Raw genomic sequence first — 19538 nt, 5'->3', positions numbered from 1 at the left:
TTAAAGTTATACTTGCTTTAAGTGCATTCCCAATTGCCATTAACTCACTTAAATTGGCTGCAAACAAATAAATGAAGTAAAAAAAACCAAACCAAACAAAACCCCAAAAGCAAACCCCACAAGTAATGCAGCCACAAGTAGAGGCTTATTATTTCAGAAAGGAAAAAATAAATCAAAGCAAGTTTACTAAATTAATTTGTTAAACACGTTTATTGAGTTGTTAATAGTAACCAACACAACGTATGACCTGTTGTAAAACAAGAAACAGAAAATGGATCAATTCTGATTTTGGCAAATCCTACTACAGATATGTGACAGAGGGAAATATTTCAATTTCCTTTATATTCTGCAGTGATATATTTACAATACTTATCTCTCAAGGTCTGTCCCTTTTTTAATTAAATGAACAGAAAGATCATAACCTAGAAATAAGTTTCCTCTACAGTCGTCTTGTTCTGTCTTGTCAGTATCCATTAATGATAGTGAAATAATGAGAGCTTTCCAAGGATTACTTGGCACACAGAACACAACTCCACTTTGATGCTGTACCGAGCCACCTTTTTTCTTTCCTTTTTTTTTTTTTTTTTTAAATTTGAGGGAGGGAGGGAAAAGAAGAAGAATTTCATATGTACAAAGGCTGAAAAGTCTTTCTTTCTGAAACTGAATTAGTTCAGGAAAACTGTATCAAAATTGTAATCACATTTACTGCAATACTGTCTTTTTACTTTTTTTTAATTACCACCAATCATATGAATGAATTTTTAGTTGAGTTTCCCACATGGCGGCTCTTTTCCTACAGCACGTTTGCACATGCTGTCGCGAACCCAAAGAGAATGAGGTTGGGTGCTTTCTAGATTATGTCAATTCACAGTAGTAGCATTCCACTGACGTTATGGGTTCTGCCTGCTCCATCTTACTTGAGGAGCCATTCATTTACTGAAAGAGAAACAAAACAAAACCAGTTATGCTTTAATAAACTCAAAATATGAAACTGACTGGATTTAACACTGTATTAGAAGCTTAAACAAAATGTCTTTGAAAAAGCCAGGAGGTTCAGTTTCCTCCTCTTTCTGGAAAAGAATTGAGTCTCAATGACTGTTTCGTTGAAGTATTGCAACTCAGCCATCAGCCTTGTTGCTGAAAATGTACTTTCTTTTCTACCCTTCAGTAGTACTCCTTCATAAGCATAATATTATTGGTAAGAAGGTGCTTTTACACCATTACTGCAGGTAATATAACTGTGTGTGCTTAGGCTAAAAGATGCATAAGACATTACAGCTCAGTTGTGAGCCCCCAGCTGTAGCAGCATAAGACCCTACCAGCAGGTGACTGGGTTGGTTCATTTGTTTAATATCCACTGCATAATACAACTTCCCAATTTGGGTGTTTGTTATAGTGGTGCACCTACAAAGTGAGGAGGTGCAAGTGTCTTTTGTTTGAGGTCAGCTGTCATCAAGACCAGCTCATCCCCCTTTTTCTTTCCAAGGTGGGTAAAACAGAGCAAAATGCACTTTGTAAGGTGAGAAGACTTTAAAATGAGGCTAGAAAACTGAAGGCTTGTCCTATCTACTTTAAAAAAAAGGTATTAGATGTCCCAGACTGTGTTTTGTCATGCTTTTCCTGCATGTTTCTGGGCAAGTTTCCTCATCCATTTCAAATATGTAATGTTTGAATCATACTGATAGTCCCCCAGATCTGGAGTTTAATCTATTTTTATTTGTATGCTTTGTTATGCACTTGGGTTTCTCAAAGAAAAGAGCTCAGTGTAAGCATAGAAAGGATTATTCTGGAGGTAGAACGTACCTCTATATTGTAGTTTCTGTGCTCTATTGTTTGGACAATCTTTTCCCTGTAAACTAAAGTTGATATTAGTTCGGATACATCGATTGTTGAGAGGCTGGACTGGTCTGAAATTGTCGCTCATGCTCAGAAATATCTGTGATGGCTGATTCTGGCTTAGCAGTCGTAAAGAATGCATCTATACAAAATACAAAACAAGGATTTTTAGTACTAGTCTTTCCTGTAAGTAAATAACATACAACACTGTTAAATAGACTACTTAATAAAAGAAAGTAAAACAGTATTTCAGTAATTTGTAGTCAGAGATGGATTGAAAGAGTTAACTTGAGTTAAAACCGTTCCTTCTGTGGTCCTCTGTTTCTGAGCCCCATTTTAAACGAAAGTAACTAGTTTTGTGTGGAGTAAATGAAAATGGTATGAGGTGTCCTTGGCTGATCAGGAAACAAATGGAATCCACAGTACTGGATGGCAGCAGCTGGTGCAGAGAAAATGAACCTGATGAATAACAAGAGCTAATTTCCTAAGTTTTGTAGCTATTAGTGTAGCTTCCAGTTGAGAAGACACAGTTTTAAATGATGGTACTCAAGAACCCCATATGGCCAGTTGGATGGAAAGGATAACTGACTGTCATGCTGCTGAAGTCATGAAATTAATGATGTTAAAAAGTGAAATCCCTTCTCCATTGACAGGTCTGTCTTGATAGTGTCTGTGCTGTGTCTATAGTGTTCTTATGGTAGATTCTGAACTTCTTTTGAGATGGTTTTACAGATTAGCAGAGAGGGAGTTAGTGAATCATCCAGGGTTTTCAGTGCGCCCAGCAGTGGTTGAATGCAAACTACAAGCAGACAGCAATGTTTTTTATGATAACTATACAAATGTGCTAAAAGCATGTTAATTGGTTTAAGTCAACCAAAACCTTTCAAACTTTCTATAGGAAAATGGAGAGAGAGAGAAAAAAAAAAAAAGCTGCAATTTGTAAATCAGAAACCCTCAAAATATTTTGGTTAAAATATAAAAGGAAAATATTTTCCATATTAGTGTACAATTTAAGAGGTTTGGTTGTGGCATTTAATGCTTAAATGGGGAAATCCAGTAGCTGGGTTTTACATACTGAAAATTTTTAACAGTTTCCAGGGAAACCTTGAGTTGTGCATTACTTTTTCAGTCTGAGTACACAATGTAATTAGTAAGTATTCCATGAAATCAATTTGTGGCAGTAATAATGGAGGATGTAACTAACCAGTAAAGCATGACAGGGAGTAAGCATCATGAGATTATAACCCATAGGTACTAGTATAGACTGTAGAAATATTCTAATCCTTGTTTTGTACGTTAATGTTGGAAGTAAAAATGTTGCTTGTAGGAAAACATTCAGGTCCCCTGCTTGAAAAGTTTGGAATGTACAGCATGTTTGCCTGTGCTCAGCTGTGTCATTCTCCCAAATTACCCATTTAGAAAAGAAATAAAGTGCTTTCTCTGCATCTCGACAAAATTGGTCAGAAGGAATATCACAAAGACAAAACATCTCTCAGGCTTTTAAAAACTGTCTTATTTACAATGTTAATACGATTTTAAATCCCAAAATAATATTTAGGGTTATTTTATCATTTGTTGTTTCATTTCTTAGGCCAGATTGCTTCTGCTGCATACTTGGGACAGGCAGATGGTGGTTCAAGTATTCCTTCGGGATTCTAGTACGCAAGAGAATATGTTTTAGTTCAGCTCACAGCTCTGTAGGCAACTCGGTGATGGAGGCTTTGGAGAAGACTGCAATTGGTGTTAAATTTGTTGTTTTCTGATGTTAGGCCTTGGATTGTGAGTTGTACAGAAGTGTAGTCTTTATGACTTTTCCACTAGTGTGTTTCCTCAACAGTATAGTTTATGGATTTAATTGTTTTTTCTCTTGCTTAATTTATCCTGCTTCTTTCTAACAGGAGCTTCAATTTGTCAATCTGATTTTTCTGAAGATATTTGCAATGTCTATCCTGTTGTCTTGTTCTAGACCAGAAAGCACTAGATGATTTTTTTCAAGAAGGCCCCATACATTGGATCTCTGTCACATTACTGTACTATTGGCATGTATTTAAATGGCCACAAGTGTCACTCACAATTTGTCTGGTTTTTTTCTGACCTGAGAATGGCCTCTGTTATACTTAAAAACCTCAGCTATTTTTGTACAACACTGCTGTACTTGTTTTAGAATCTCGATATATCTATTCACAGAATCATAGAATAATTTAGTTTGGAAGAGACTGCTGGAAGCAATTTGGTTCAAACCCTCATTGAAAGTAGCGCCCACCTCAAAGTACTTGTGTGTGTGTATATAGGTACTTGGGGACCTCTAAGTAGTTAATATTCTTATTTTGGCAAAAAACTCTTCAATGTTTTTGCAAACTGTATAAATTGTAGGCAGAGATCCCTACAGCAAAAGGTTGAATCTAATTTTGTATGTAAAGCTATATATATATGTTTACGATATTCTTTTGTACCTATACCAGATCGAGTAATTTTTTAATTGTTTTTACCTGCATTCTTGTTATGTAGACAGGTTTGTTCATTATTATCCAGCTCGCTGTTTCATAGCAGGGTGGAATTGTCATTGACCCATCATACGTAATGAAACTAGATGTCTCTGGATAAAGTTCCTCAATATTAAGCCCCTGTAGTAAGTATGCATCATCTGGAGAGTAAAGAAGGAAAACAATTGAGATAAAGCAATAGCTTCACAAAAAATATTGTACCCTTTTTACATACAAACCTTATTCCAGAACATCATCATTGATTTTACCAAAATGTGAAGTGTAATGAATATACATTTTTGAACGCTGCCACAGTTTGGACAAGAACAAGTAACATGAATTCACTAATCCTGCTTGGGTTGAGTTCTTCTCTTAGATGCCTATGCACACCTTCCGTGAGTTTAGCACAAGCATTCACAGTGAAACTCTGAATCATGTTTAAGAACTGGAGTTAAAAGCTTCTTGAAGTTGCAGTTATTTATTTAGATGTAGCAGTCTTTGGAGAATGTTGACTTACCATATTTTGGAGTGATTAAAAATTTTTGCTCAACAAAGCCTTGGGAAGGCCAAGAGTGTTAAAACTTAATTGCCCTTCTACCACAGGAGGAAGTTAAGGTTAATGCATGATAATAAAGCTGCTCAATGAAGCCTGCTGGCCTTTCATGTGCACAGTGGGGGTGGATGCAGTGCAAGCTCACTCAGAATGCTAAAATTGAGGTGGAAAAGTACGCCAGAAAGCAGCTTACTAGGGTCCCTGCTTTTATCATAAGTCTCCCTGGGAATTAATGAGGTATCCCTCTGCAACAGAATTCATTCTGGATATGTACCAAAATATAATGAGATCTAGTTATAGCTTTCAAAATTCATCAAAGTTCCTCGGCCTTTTCTATACTATGTGCACTATTTCCCTTGTGTAATACTGGCCCTACAATATTTTTGGCAGTGCTGTCAAAACTGGAACTCGGATTTGCCTGCCAAATCTTAGGCTGTAGGAGTTCCTTAATAGGAAATACTCAGGGATATACACACTTCACTACTTATACACTACTGCTATCGTGTATCTCGGAGAAAGCTGGGTTGGTTATGAGCTGTAATGTTGTGAAATCTCTGCGTGCTTTCACTTGCAAGCGGTGTGTTCAATATGGTTCATTTGCAGAGTGAGCAAATGATCAGCTTATTTAAAGCTGATAAACAGTTCCTTGGTCATCAGGAAAAGGTTGTAAATGGAACCAAGGAAGAAAGAAATATGAACAATCAAGGAAGCGCATAAGAACTAAAAAAGGAAAGAGTAATTTAACATGAATTTAACATATCATAGCTGAAGGACAAAACTTAGATGGGCAAAATGCTTGTCTGACACTATCTAATGGGAAAGAAAAGGACCACAGACTACTGTATTGGGCAACAGAAAATTAAAGAACCACAGGCAAAGCAAATGTGACTTTTTTTTTTTATTTTGACGTAGTGCAGTCAACACGCTACAGGCTTCCAGAGTAGCAATATTAGTGGCTACAGCATCAGTTAAAGCGTCAAGGTGAGAATGTAACATTTATACCACATTGAGCAGTGACTTACAGTTATTTCATATTTTAAATGTGCTTGTTATCTTATGAAATATGATCTTGGCATGTCCTTTCAAGTTTGTCAGAAATACAGCCTTCTGCCATGTTTTTGCACTTTGAGCTAGGGTAACTGCCAGGCCATACAACTGGATCCTCAAGTGGAGAGGAAAGTACAATTAGTGTCTTGTAGGTGGCTGACGGTCACCTTTTTTAACCTGCTCAGCCTTCACTGGCCTATGGCCTGGTATAGAGTCTTTCTAAACACAAAATTTTCCAGACAAAAGTGTGAAACCATTGCTGTAGTATTAGAGTCAAAATGCTGTTAAATTTTAACAGCTAGAGATGACTGAATACACCTGTGTCCTATTCATTAAAAACACTATTTGCAGCACAGTGGTAATTTTGCTAGAATTACATGAGAAGAGAATGAATGCATTTTTTCAAGCCAGTGCCTGTTTTCAATGAGTCATCACACGTTTTTCCCTTTCCCACATGAACATCCTGTTCATTATTTATGAACCATGGAGACTGGTGTGTTAGCTCCAAATGGCACAGAGTCAGTCAGAATAGTTTCGAACTCTAAGGACCAAATCTGCTTTCTCACATCCATAATGACTTCGGTTGGGCTAAAATGATTTAAACAAGGTAGAATTTGCCCTGAAATGTTTACTAGGAGATGGAAAGCTACCTAAAGATTAATACAGATGAGAGAGATTGGTGAGATAGATATATATATTGTGTGTGACACATTCTAGTTGACTAATTTGTATTCAGAACAGCGCACAGATTATTAACAATAAGACTACTTATGAAATGGAAGATACAGAAACAGATTTACTGCTGGCATCAGTGCAGGTAATCATGGGGGTTTTGGAGTTGCCTCACACTGCTTTAACAGAGAATGTAATTCATTATTTTGAGATGGGCTTCTAACTTTTGTCTGTGGATTTACAGTGTTTAGTCATTCTCGGAACATAATAATGCTCCAGGGGTGGAATATTGCATGTAACAGTGTGGGAGCAGTGTGGGGCATGGTCCTCCTACTCATTCAGGCAAGCCCATCGTATGCCAGTGTTGTCAAGATCAGGAGACATGCTCTCCTTAGCCTTAATGAGCTTTGGGTCAACTGCTTAGGTCACCATGTTTGCATACTGAGGACCTACAAAATGTGTGGCCATCTCCCCCACCAGCACCTGGCAGTGAAGTGGCTCCAAATCTGGTTCATTCCTTCTGTCTTCACTTAGAATACATTGAATGAGAGACAGTGAGTTCTGCTAAGTGTCAAAATCCATCAGTTGTGATTTATGGGAAACTGGAGGAAGGTATCACTTCAGGAAAAGGGGAAGATAGGGGTGAATGAAATAATGGAATAAAAGAGTTTGGCCAAGTAAAAGCAGTATTTATTCATGCCTGTATATGAGTAAATATTCCCATGGGAAGTCAGATGACTCCATGAGAATGGTCTGAGAAAAGACTACAGAATAAGCGTTTGGTTATCAATGTTTTTCCCATAAACAGATCTGCTGTTTCCCTTTCCCCACCTCTTGGTAAAGGCTTCCCGTTCTGGAATGGAAACAGAACTGGTGGGTTTGCACTAATACTAGACTGCAACACTTTAACGGCTTGTCTTATATTTATTGCAAGTATATAGCTGAAAATGGTCAAAATCACCATGTGTGATCTTTTGCTAATAATAAACTTTCTTTAATAAACCCATTCCTATCTACAGCCCACGTTCTATTTATCTTGATCCACTTCTGCCTCAGGGCGATTTCAGAACTCATGAACTCTTCTCTATACAAATTAGATTTCACTAGATTTCATATTCATTTACATAAAGGCCTTGACTGACAATTTTCTTATCAAATGATGGAAATCCTCTTCTTTTATCCCTGGATTTGCAGTAGGCATGTGGGGTCTGCTTTCACAGCAAATTCTATGTATGTTCTCTTTAAAACAGTAGTATTTATAGAGAATACATTATTTATGGAATGAAGGAAGATCCATTTGATTTTTAAGTTCATATCATGGTGATCCAAAAAAGGGAAGTACAGCTTTAACTAGATTAGATTGACAGGGTAAGGAATGTAGAGATGCTCAGTTTAATCCTGAAACAGAGTTTCTCCATTGACCAGCTTTCCCAAGTCACTTAGACCCAGGCTGGCAGAGACTCATTTTGAATATCTGAGGTTAGTCCCTTGGGGCCTCTTCTGAGACTGCTGGGCTTTTACTGCTTGTGACAGGAGCTCCGAGAGCTCAGTCCTTCAGAGAATGCACCGAAACGCAAACCTTGAGAAATTAATAGTTTCTTATTTTCAGAAATCTGAATCTTAAGCTTTTTCAGGATAATCTCTTAAAATTGCAATACTTTATTCACTTGTACATTATCTATAAAGAGCTAAAGATTGAATTTGAGGAAATTCAGAATATTACAGCTCTTCCAAACATGTGGCAGTATTTTGGTGGCAAATGACAAGCCTGAATTTTCATATGGAATTTTGGGAATCTAAAATGTTACTGCTTTCCAATGTTAAGCAAATACTGGGTGAAAGCTAATGTAGCATAACTGTTCTGAAAGAAAGCTAACTTATCCCTTCAAATGTCATACTTAAAGAGGAATATTAAAGCAGTTTTTCTTTAGAGATATTCACGTAGCTTCTGACTAAAGCCTGTTTGAAAGATGGCTTGTTTTAACTAGTTCACAGTAGATTCTTTGGGCTGCGATAACAGAATAAAATGAGTATTGAAAATCTGCTTAAAAATTCCTTGGGGTCCACTTCAGTTTGCTGTAGCCATTAATATCTCAGAGTAGAAATTCCCCTTTTAATGCATTTTGCCTATGCAAATTTCATGCAGCAGCATAGATACCTCTTAATTTTGTTGCTGTTCTTTAAAAAGAAGTACTTTAGTTATGTTACTGACTGTCCTGACTCTGAACCTGTGCTCCACTTATCACTTGCTCCATGCTCCTATTGAGCACACTGGGACTGGTCATTTTGTCAGCAGCATGCTGAGTATCGACTTCAGGAGTGGATCGCTAAAGCACAAGCTAAAAAACTCCAGCTGCAAAGGCAGAATAGAAATCCTCACAATGTAAGAGGTAAAATTAGTTTTCAGCAATGATGCTATAATCCATCACCAAAGACAACTGCAAAATTACTTTCAATAACACTTTCACATTCCCAATTTACACTAAAAATTCCCAGTCAATACTTGTTACTACAGTAAGTAACCCAATGCCCTGCAGAATATTACGTACCTTGTATCTACCAAGGATTTCATTTTAACATATAAACTTGTTAGTGCTAACAGTGGTTAAAAATTAAAATAGTTCTGTTAATCATTGATTTTGCAGTCTATATTATGTGTTCATCTTCAGGTGAAATTTCATTTAGTAAACCCAAATTAGGTGTGATTGGACTTGCGTTTTTCTTCTAAAGAGGCAAAACAACCAATGAAAGATGGTAGGATACTGTCAACTCCAGAGAGGAAGAGTGCCCACTTATAAGTGTAGTGTAAAAATGAAATATTTTGTATTGGGAGGGTATGCGTGCCTGCTGGTGTGGGCGACAGTTGCATGCTCACTCTGAACAAGGGAAAGATGCTGTCGGTGCCTTCCCACCCTGTGGAGCTGTATAGCCCTAACTGTGCTCCCTCTTCTCTCTCAGCCACCATAAGTCATCCGCTCTTTGCGCTGCTGACCAGTTGTTGTAGTATGTGGGGCCAAGGAGCATCAAAAAGGCTGTGACACTCATGTATGAGATACAACTGCTGTGATGGGAAGAATGGGGCAGCAGTCTTCTCTTAGTGTGTGAGAGCTGACAGGTCTGTGTGTGTGTACGTGGGGCAAAGCAGCTTCCTCAGTGGCACAGTCAGATACTTTCTGCATGATCCCCAGGTGGAAGTCAGGAATATGTAATCTGGGAGTGAAAGAGCCTGAAAAAACACATACAGCCTTAACGATAATTTCCCGTCTCCAGGATGCTGCAGCAGCGCTGGTAGGCAGGAAGCTCTTAGAGAACAGTAGTGCTGTGTTTTTGCAAGGAATCAAGACAGGTGATTTAAAAACCAGGTTAATCTCCTGCTTCTTCCACGCAGAGAAGACATTTCATGCTGATAGAAGAATCTGGAAAAAATGTTCTGAGGGGAACCCTCTATTGTCTTCCTTTCTATAGATATCATGGAGAATACAGTTTTATCATAATAAAGGCCTCTTATTTGGACCAAAGATGTAACAAGATTTGTGAACTCTAAAATTAGAGAAACATCAGTGGGAAGAAAGCTGTGCGTTATAGGGAAGGACTAGGAACTATCTTCTTTAGAATGGGGTTGGATTGGCTCCATTGTTCAAGCTTTGTATTGTATGGCAAGCCTCAAAATCTTTCCGGTGCTCTCTTGTTCAGAAATTAGTGGGTAAAATTCTGTGCTTTCACTTTACTTTAGTCTCAAATCTGCACTTTTTCTTTTTACAATCCTGGCTTTGCAGGGAGGGGGAAAAGATGGACTTCACAGAAAGAAATCAGGCTGTGTACTTTAGGGACACACATGGAAATCTCTCCAAACCTGTTCATCATAAACCTGAAGTTCAGTGACTTTTGTTGAAATTAAATGGATGTTTGAGATCTCTGGAGTTTCAGATGCAAAGGTTTGCAAGTAACACTGTGTTGTTGTAGAGTATATAATACAGTTATCCTTAGTTTACAGAGAGGTAAACTGAGGCAAACTCTAGAAGAACTGTGAACCAAATCCCGGAGTCCTGACAACTGTTCCCATTCTAGTTATGAACAACTCTCTCCCAGCTTTCATAAACAAAAACAAAATTAATGAAGTTTATGACAATTGTTAACTCATTGTTTACAGAACAACAAACAAAGGCTGAATTTTACAATACTTTCCTTATTTTTTTTAGTTTGCTGTGTACTTTCTGAAAGTTTAATTCTGGTATTGTTTATTTTATTAACTTAAGAGCTGCTAGGAATTCAAGTAAATATTTGACAAAGTGAATAAGATTTTCAGGAGAAGATGTTTAATTTGTTCCATTGAGATACATTTTTTTCATGACTTTCTCTGAACTAGCCTCATTTTCACTAATATTTAATCTCCAGCTTTCCACAAGTTCAATATACTAACAGGGAATTATTGAGCATTATCAGTTAAAGGCTTTCTAAATGTGAATATGACAAATATATATGCTATGTTGATGACCTCTTTATATATCCATTAAATGTAGCGATAGTTGAATAGAAATGTCATAACTTTTCTGTACAAAAAAAAAGGACTAATGAATACTAAATCCACAGTTAATGATGCAGCATCTTGACTTAACTTGATTTGATATAATCCAGGCTGCTCTGCATGTTACTTTTATTGCTAACAGTAGGCAGTTTCTCCTGAGTATTCTGTGTGAATATAATATATGTATTTGTTAAGTATAATTTCATTAATTTATTGCTTGTTCAAACGTAAAATAGACTTCAAGGTTCAAAATTCATTTGATGAACTGATGACCTTACTAGATTTTTCAGGTTCCCAAGTTTACCATGCAGAGTTGCTGGCAACGCAAACTTTGTAATTTTTGCCCATAATGAAGCGCCTCTTGTTTCACTGGATCACTAAATATGTTATTGGATTCTAAAAGCATACAGCTGTTAGCCATAGTAAATGGAAAGAAACTTACTTTTATATGTTATTCTCGTTATGGTGTCTCTGTTAAGCATACGATTTAGAAATGGATTTGATGATTCGGATACCTACAGAAGAGAAAAAGTACAATGTCAAAATCTTCTCACAAACAATTCCTTTCTGGAAACGTAGCTGTTCTGTGTGTACACGCGCGCACACGTGCACTCATTCTCTCTCTCCTGCAACTCCTCCAAATTTTTTCTGCCTTTTTTTCCACTGTTGTGGGAACAGGAAATAATTACTTAGATATTTTTCTAACAAAACTTGTTAGAAAAATTGGTATCTAAAAATAAATCTAAAAAAACAGGGATGGGGGAACAGGGTGAATAGAAATTAATGCCTGAATACAAGTGTGAGTACAGGAATTTACAGGTGGTTAATATAATTAGGTAGGATTTTCACATAATATTCCATTATTTTTCTATTTATTGAGAAATATACTTTCCTTGCAGAGATTTTATTGCACTGCGAATGGTGAAATTGCTATTGGTTAGCAACAAAAGCAGTGTAACTTTTTTTATGGAGACGTTTTAGTAACCCTCTAGCTGATCTTCTAATATCCTACTTTTCTTTCAGTTATTCTGTTATGTAGTTTTTTTGTTAGACATTGGATGCTGCTGTTATACATCTAGCATTTATCCAGAATGAAATCAATTTATTTTGAAAATGGAAAACTTCAAAAAAATTTTAATTAAGATTTAGGAAAATAAATGGGCTATTGGACAAACTGTAATCAAGCTCTCTTTGACAGGTAACGTTCAGGAAAATTCAGTTCAGGTTCCATTTTGTGGAAATTCAGATAGGTAGTTCTCCACTTAGACGCTTTTCTAACTACATTGGACATCTAAAATAGAATACATCTTTTCATCCCAGTAAGAGAGGCCTAGAGAAAACTAGGGTGAGGCAGATACTGAATTTTGTTGCTCGTTAATAGAACAGTGCAACTCAGCAAGTCAGGATGCATTATTTAGACAAAATTGGTATGCTGGCCATTCTGAAGGCTTGCTTCAATTTTATCCTTTTGCACAAATTCAAGTCAGATCATAGGATCATAATACAATATGTTTTGGATGAAACAAGGTAACCTAAATATCTTAAATACTAGACCTGTATGAAAGGGCAATTTAAGTATCTAATTATTCAATATGCTCTGTGAAATGCATCTTTTAATTCTGAGGTTAATGCTTTGTCAGGAACTTTACTTTATGAAATGGGATTAGAGAGTACTAAAGGGAACTAATAAATATCCAATATGTAAGGTCTGATCATGAAAGCTATTTATTTCAGTATGAAGCACTTATTCAGAAATATATGCTTTTTTTTAGACTGATGAAACAGAGATACATAATGGCAGAATACGACAACATTTTGGGGGAAATGCATTCTTCATATCAAATGAGAGAAAAAGTTTCTCTAGTGTAATTAGAGAGATTTGAGTAAACTGTTGAGTCTTGAGTTCAGTGCTAGATCATTGTAATTTGTAGACCTAACTCTGCATCTTGAATGCAACAGGATGGAGACAAAAATATGACAAAATATTCACGTCTTTCTAGCTCTGTGAAATGGAAGATATTAAGAGTTATACTTTTAATGTTCTTTCAGTTTTGATAGATTAAGATGTTTTAAATCACATTGTGAGGAAAAACATATTTTACTGACTTTGAAACATCAGCATGTCTCCAAAGAGCAAACATGCCCTCTTTCTCCAGGCCTCAACCTACTAGGAGAGATTTACTTTTAATTGAATAAATAGCATTTCTTGAAGAAATACCAAATCTGCAAAATTACTAAGTTTTTTCATAGCTGTTAAAATGTTGAGTGATGTTTATGATGTAAGGATTCTGCGCTCCCCCCCCCCCCCCTTTTCATTTTCGTTATGCTGCATTCTAAATGCTTTGGAGTAGAGATTGTGTGTCCACTTCCTAGGAGGATGCTGTCTCTGGATTCCAGATCAGAGCCTCTAGGCATTGCTGTAGTATAATGAGGAATCTAATTCCTGGATTTACAGCTCGTGGAAAGTCGTCCATTGTCTGTATATTAGGTTTTGATAATACTGAATACTTACTTTCATAAATATGGAAACTACGACCAACCCATTAGGACTCTTTGCAGCTTCTGTGACATTTGTGTACAGCTCATGGTTGTAGTGGATTAGTTGAACCTAGAAAACAGGGAAGGGAAAGATTACAATTAAACAGCAGGAAATCATACCGTACTCTGCAAAGACTCTCTATACACCAATTGGTTTGTATTAGGATCCCATCTATGCTTAGGATAATTTGTAACAGTGCCGTTTTTCAGAGGTTTGCAGCACGTGTGATTTTAATAATTTCAGTCACCATCTGGCTCCAACTGGCACAGTACCAGCATGTTTTCTTCTAAATTGCCAGTAAGTGAATTTACCCACATCAAGTTATGAATTGCACTGCAGGGGTTGACATCATTTCCCTGTTGCAACAGCACTTGCCATGGGCATCAAGTAATCTGTACTTTTCAGCCTCAAGCCAAACACAGGGGAATCAGGAGTTGAAATATTTGAAGAAACATATGGAATACGGGTCTGGAACTGTTTAAACCAGCACCCACAGAATTTAAAATACTAATATTAATTGGCCCTAGATTTTACAAACTCAGTTACAAAAGCTCCTACAGTTAGGCACTCCACTGTACTATTGTTAACCAGACTCTCCTTAGCTCCTACAGCTTTCCTTCTGCTTTTTAGTTTTATGATTTGCTGGAACTTTTAAATTATGAAGGCACAGTTCATCTCTCTCCCTGCATATGTAAATGTCTTAGAGCAATGGTATTTGATTTGTCTGGGATCACTGGATGCTGTTACCAGTTATATTGCAATTTGTAGCCTCACTTTTTTTTTTTTTAAGAGATGAACGTGAGGCAGGTAAGTACTTTTAAGAAGCTGAAAGGCTAGTTAGCTTTATTTAGCCTAAAGATACCTTTCTTAGTTTTCAGATGTCAATTAGAAAAGTAAGGTCATTGTTCTGGCATTTTCAGAATTGCGGCAGCCTGGTATTTGTATTTAAAAATCAGGTGTGTCTGCCATGTGCTGGCATAAATCTAAAGGCTGTCCACCGAAATTTTTGGACTTAAATACTGCGAACAAGATCAGTGTTAACTTGATCTATGTCTGGTATTCTTTTTAACTGTACAAATGACCAAAGATTAATACTACCAGTAAAGAAATTGCATCATAGTGTGCTTTCCCTATTTATGATCGTGAAAAAAAACCCCCACCCCAAAACCCACTGAAATAGGGTTTAGTGCCTGCATTGGTGACTTTGTCTTTTGGATGAATGCAATGTCAGGTGCTTCTGTAGTGAAATGCAATTGCAAGGATTTCTCTGCAAGAATGACCTCCCTATAAGATCTGCAGTGCACAATCAAGTTACGAAGACAAAGCCTTGCTTTGCCATTCAAATGTGTATATCCACCAGCATGTGTACTGGTAGTGATCTGAATTATAGCAGCATCCAAATTTATGTGTAACCTATGCCATTATTATCTCAGTCTATAAGTTGAGAGATAAATGATGCGTCCACACTCTGGGAGTGTTCAGACAGTCGTATTTCCTACACTCTGCCCTGATGGCAAAATATATTCTTATAAGTAAATTACTCAAAACCAGATCTTATGAGCTTTCCTAATATAAAAATCCACCAAGCACTGTCCTCCCACCACCCCGCAAATCCCTTAGCAATGCTGTTTTACTGCTTGGACATCGATGTAAAAAGGGGTAGTAGAAATTCTGAAAGGAAGGAGAATATTTGTATTAGTAAGATTAGAAGATTTTTGGCACGTAGAGTTTACTATTTACGGTTCACAGACCAAAAAAATAAAGCAAGGGTCAAAATTACTGCTATAATGTGTTAATTTCGGTTACTTTTGTCCTGTCTGGATTGGGAACTATTGGTTGACCTTTTTCCAGTTCACACAGTAGGTATTTTTTAAGGCAGGCAAACAAACCAAACTGGAACGAAAAAGTAAAAATGTCAAAGTAGCCAATGAAGTCATCTGCTAAATTCTGACAGCTAGGAAGCAGGATGAATGCAGTACGTTTTCTAAAGGTCTTGTAAAGAATTAATGAGAGCATTTACTCTGCTGCACATAGAGGTTATAGGCTCATTAGTCATCACTTTGCAGTACTACTGAATTTTGATAACATCATGGTTCTGGAGACTGTGCCCTCGCTGAAATTTTTAGGCTTAGTAACATATTTTTCTTTTTATGTACAACTATTCACTCTGGCAGCCAAACTAACTTGTGAATTATCAAGGAAATAAATAATGAAATCTGCTTTAGACTAGAATTCCTTCTGTACAAAGTCCCAGAATAAGAATGAATTAGATAAACTAAGTTAATCTAACAAGCCAAAATGTCTAGGGCAGGAATGGGTAAAAGTAAGGACCAAATTCTCCTTCCACCCATGGAAGCCCTGAGTCAATGTCAAACTCTCATTTTTACTGATGGGACTTATGGAAATAAAACTCCTGAAGTATATATGACCACACATAGGATATTTGTCCCAGACTTGCTGCAAGGAGCCTACTGTCCAGTGCAGTTCTAGTCTTGCATAACACATTATATCGCAATGAGTGACATGAGCCTCAGCACATGATCGTGTCCTGGCTCTGCTGGAGAACTCTCTTGATGTCAGGAAGAGACACCATTCACTCTGTGCAAAACTCACACCCAGAATGCAGGCGGTCTATAGGTATTTGTGGAAACGAGTTAACAGATTTAACTGATTACAAATTAGAATAGTTATTTCCTTTACTGATCTATAAATAATCTCTCCACCCTGCATTGCACTGTCTTTACAATAAAACTACTTGTCTGAGAACTTTGGCATTCTTTACCAGTGCTTTCAAGTGGTTTTCATTCCAGGTTTCCCATTCCTGCAGGTTTGTATGCCTCTGCCCCATTCCACCTCTCTTTATCACATCTCAGCTTGGTAATGAACCATTTTGGAGAGTGTGCTTGAGAAATCTTGCTTCACTATAGTTTGAAAAGATCTCCCTGGCCTTGCTGTGCATTATTGTTTCTCAGAGATCCCAATGCTGAATGAAGACAGACTTTTTTTTCTTCTGAAACATGTCACTTTCTCTGTGTTAGTTGTACCCTTCCTCCCTGCATCCAAATTAATTTTAAAGCTGCTTCCATGGTGTCATGGTTAAATTCATTAGGTTTTTCTTTTTTTTTTTAAAAAAGATTGACCGTGTCGGGAGACATCATTTTCAAAGTTTCTCATATGGAACAGACTAATTTAGACAGGTACAAATGATTAAAGATGTCTTAGATATAGAATATTACATGCAGGACAAAACTATTAAATTCCTATTAAATTCCTTCTTTTGAGAATAATTTCTTTAAAGTTACCTGAAATACCTGTAATCTTACAGTCTGTATTAAATATTACTAGAGTCTTCCATGGAGGTGAAGCCACACATAACTAAAACTGCTCGTATGTGAAAATCTCAGTTTTTCAAATTATGATATTGTATTGAAAACAAAACACAACAAGAGCAAACTTGCAATGCTGAAAGTACCCTTTGATTCTAGTTTGAGTTTCAGGGCTCAAACAATACAGAATCTTGTTATAAGCTATTGATTTTCTTTGGAAGATTCCCCCTTTAAGATTAATTTGCCACAGAACAACGGATAGCTCTTTGTTTTCCTCGAGCTATAGAAGTTCTATTTTTCAGGAACAAGAAGAGAATTAAGATTAATTACTCTCTTTTAGCTGGTGAGAATCCGGAATGTGCCCTTGTTCCATCACCCAAGAATGGGCATTGGACCAGGAGCAGACACAGCCCTTTTTAGACACCTGAGGTTGGTGGTGTTGGGAATGTCAACACAAGCTGACAACTGTACGTTCGGGGTAATCTGCTGAGCATACTCTCCTCAGCCTGGTAGGCTGTGTCTTTGGGGCAGAATAATATAGATAGGCTGATATTATGGCTCATGTTCTGGCTACTGTGAGGAAAACAGATATCTAATTCCCTTTCCCAACACGTGTGCATGTGTGTTTATAATAGTAATAACCTGTTCTTTGCTTGTACCTTGATAAAGTTCAGCTCTGTACTTGTTACTCATCTTGTTTGTACTGTTTTTCCTCCGCAATGCGTTTTGCTGTTTTTCTTGATCCCTCACCCAGGTGAAATGTGCGTCCTTGGGCAGAGCTAGTAGCAGGATATTTCCTATGTGGCATTCGACCAAGGTTCTTTGGCTAAGCAAAAGGAGGTAGTTTGCTGTGTTCATGGTTGTGGGTGCCAAAAATTCCAGGGACTCTTTTCAGCAGTCTTTTAGCAATTTTTTAACTTGGACAAAGACCCTCTGTGAATTGCAGAGCTTTGATCTAGTGTGTATGCATAACCCTTTTAGAAATGTTAGACCATTGTGAGATGTCCTGCTGCAGTGAGACGTGAAGAAATATGAAACTGAGGGAATTTAAAGTATCACGGTACTTTACACACAAACATTTCCATAGTCCTCTTGGGAGTAATGGAATACTCTTTATTCTCACTTGGAAGTGTTATAATTGAGTGCACAAACATTCTGATTTGTAAATGACAAGAGATCTAAACCACGAAGCGAATGGCAGCAGGATAACTATAATACTTGTATTATGTTGTACTACCTGATAAACTGTTGGGATACTTGATTGAGAGCAAGCACAAAGCACGTTTCCAGCACAGCAGGGAACCAAAGCAAATGAAATTGCTCAAAAAGACGAGTTAAATGTTTGTTTTGATTCAGAGTCCTTGTAAAAAGTGGCTAAGATCTCATTAAGGAAAAAATATTATACATTTTGTTTATCCAAAGTTTAATAAAAATAGCAAAAGAAATGTAACTTCTGCACGGCAGGTGTCTAGTAAGGAAAATAATCTGAATGAGTTAAAAGGTATTAATAACAACAGTTGATATTCTAGTTTTAAAATACAGTGGCAGCTGTAAAACCCTTTGGAAAGAGCGGTAATGTCATATCGCCTAAGAGTTATTTTATGGTATTAATTTTATGGATCTGAACAGGTATGAGATCTGAGGTCCTCATTTTGTGAAAGAAATGAGGTTTTTTGTTTTGTTTTGTTTTGTTTTTTTTTAAATGTCCCCTGGTTCTAGGATGTGTAATTTGTGTGGCTGATGAAAATATTTTTAGATTTGTCTTAAATTAAATTAAATGTACCTCCTGCTTCATGGAAAGGTATAGCACCATCTGTGAGAACATGCACCAGGCTCCTCCGAATTTGTGGTCCCAATTTGTTTCATTGGATGAATAGCTGGCAGTGATGCAGTGGAAATTTTCCTGTCTTTGGCAAATGATGAAGGATTTTTATGGTGTCTGTCTTAACAATAGGCCTAGATATCACATGGACTATTCAATAAAGAAAAAAAGTTAATTGCAGTTTTTTCATAATTGGTTAGGATTTGGAACTGGATGTTAATGGTGTCTTTTCCTGAATTCTTATAATGATGAAACCTTGTTTGGCCACACATGCTGTCAACCCATATGCAAGGAGAATGCACTAAGACTGCACGTATTTAATTATCATGCATCTTGGTGGATACTCTGCTCAAGGTACAAATTACAATTCAAGTAGGGTAAGAACTTCAACTCTGTGGTCCAGTTCTCAGTCCCTTGTTTGCTTTCAGTGAGCCTATTCAAAGTAACAGCTGGAGAACTGGGCTGTTAGCGGGCTCAGAAGAATGCGGTGCAAGAAGATAGAAATTATGATTCACAGTAACTGTCTTTGAAAAACAAAACCATCTTTTTCTTATGTACGGGGTACTCTACCATGAAATGTTAGGATCTGCCAAGGTGGTATTACTCACATACTTCTTAATTAATCTATAAATCTACCTGTATGTTATTTTTTATGTATAAGCCCACAGCAGTGAGGTACTCTTATGTTGTTGGTAAATTGGTAAAATAAATTTTACATCACCACCAATACTTCCA

The 19538-nt window shown here is 37.0% G+C and overlaps 1 protein-coding gene across 1 annotated transcript in view; it reads right to left on the bottom strand.

Moving 5' to 3' along the window:
* Positions 1–655: 655 nt before the first annotated feature.
* The window catches only part of CA10 (carbonic anhydrase X), a 204175-nt gene continuing 185292 nt past the window's right edge, over positions 656–19538 (bottom strand). The window contains exons 5-9 of the mRNA XM_009698508.1: positions 13629–13724; positions 11559–11631; positions 4326–4480; positions 1804–1978; positions 656–936 (exon numbers count right to left, since the gene is read on the bottom strand). Coding sequence (XP_009696810.1) covers positions 914–936; positions 1804–1978; positions 4326–4480; positions 11559–11631; positions 13629–13724 — 522 coding nt within the window. The 3' untranslated portion in view covers positions 656–913. The remainder of the gene's footprint in view (positions 937–1803; positions 1979–4325; positions 4481–11558; positions 11632–13628; positions 13725–19538) is intronic.

This window comes from Cariama cristata, unplaced genomic scaffold, assembly GCF_000690535.1.
Source record: "Cariama cristata isolate BGI_N322 unplaced genomic scaffold, ASM69053v1 scaffold1414, whole genome shotgun sequence".
Classification (NCBI taxonomy): domain Eukaryota; kingdom Metazoa; phylum Chordata; class Aves; order Cariamiformes; family Cariamidae; genus Cariama; species Cariama cristata.
The sequence above is the reverse complement of the archived record's forward strand: the minus strand, read 5'-3'. Positions and strand labels throughout refer to the sequence as shown.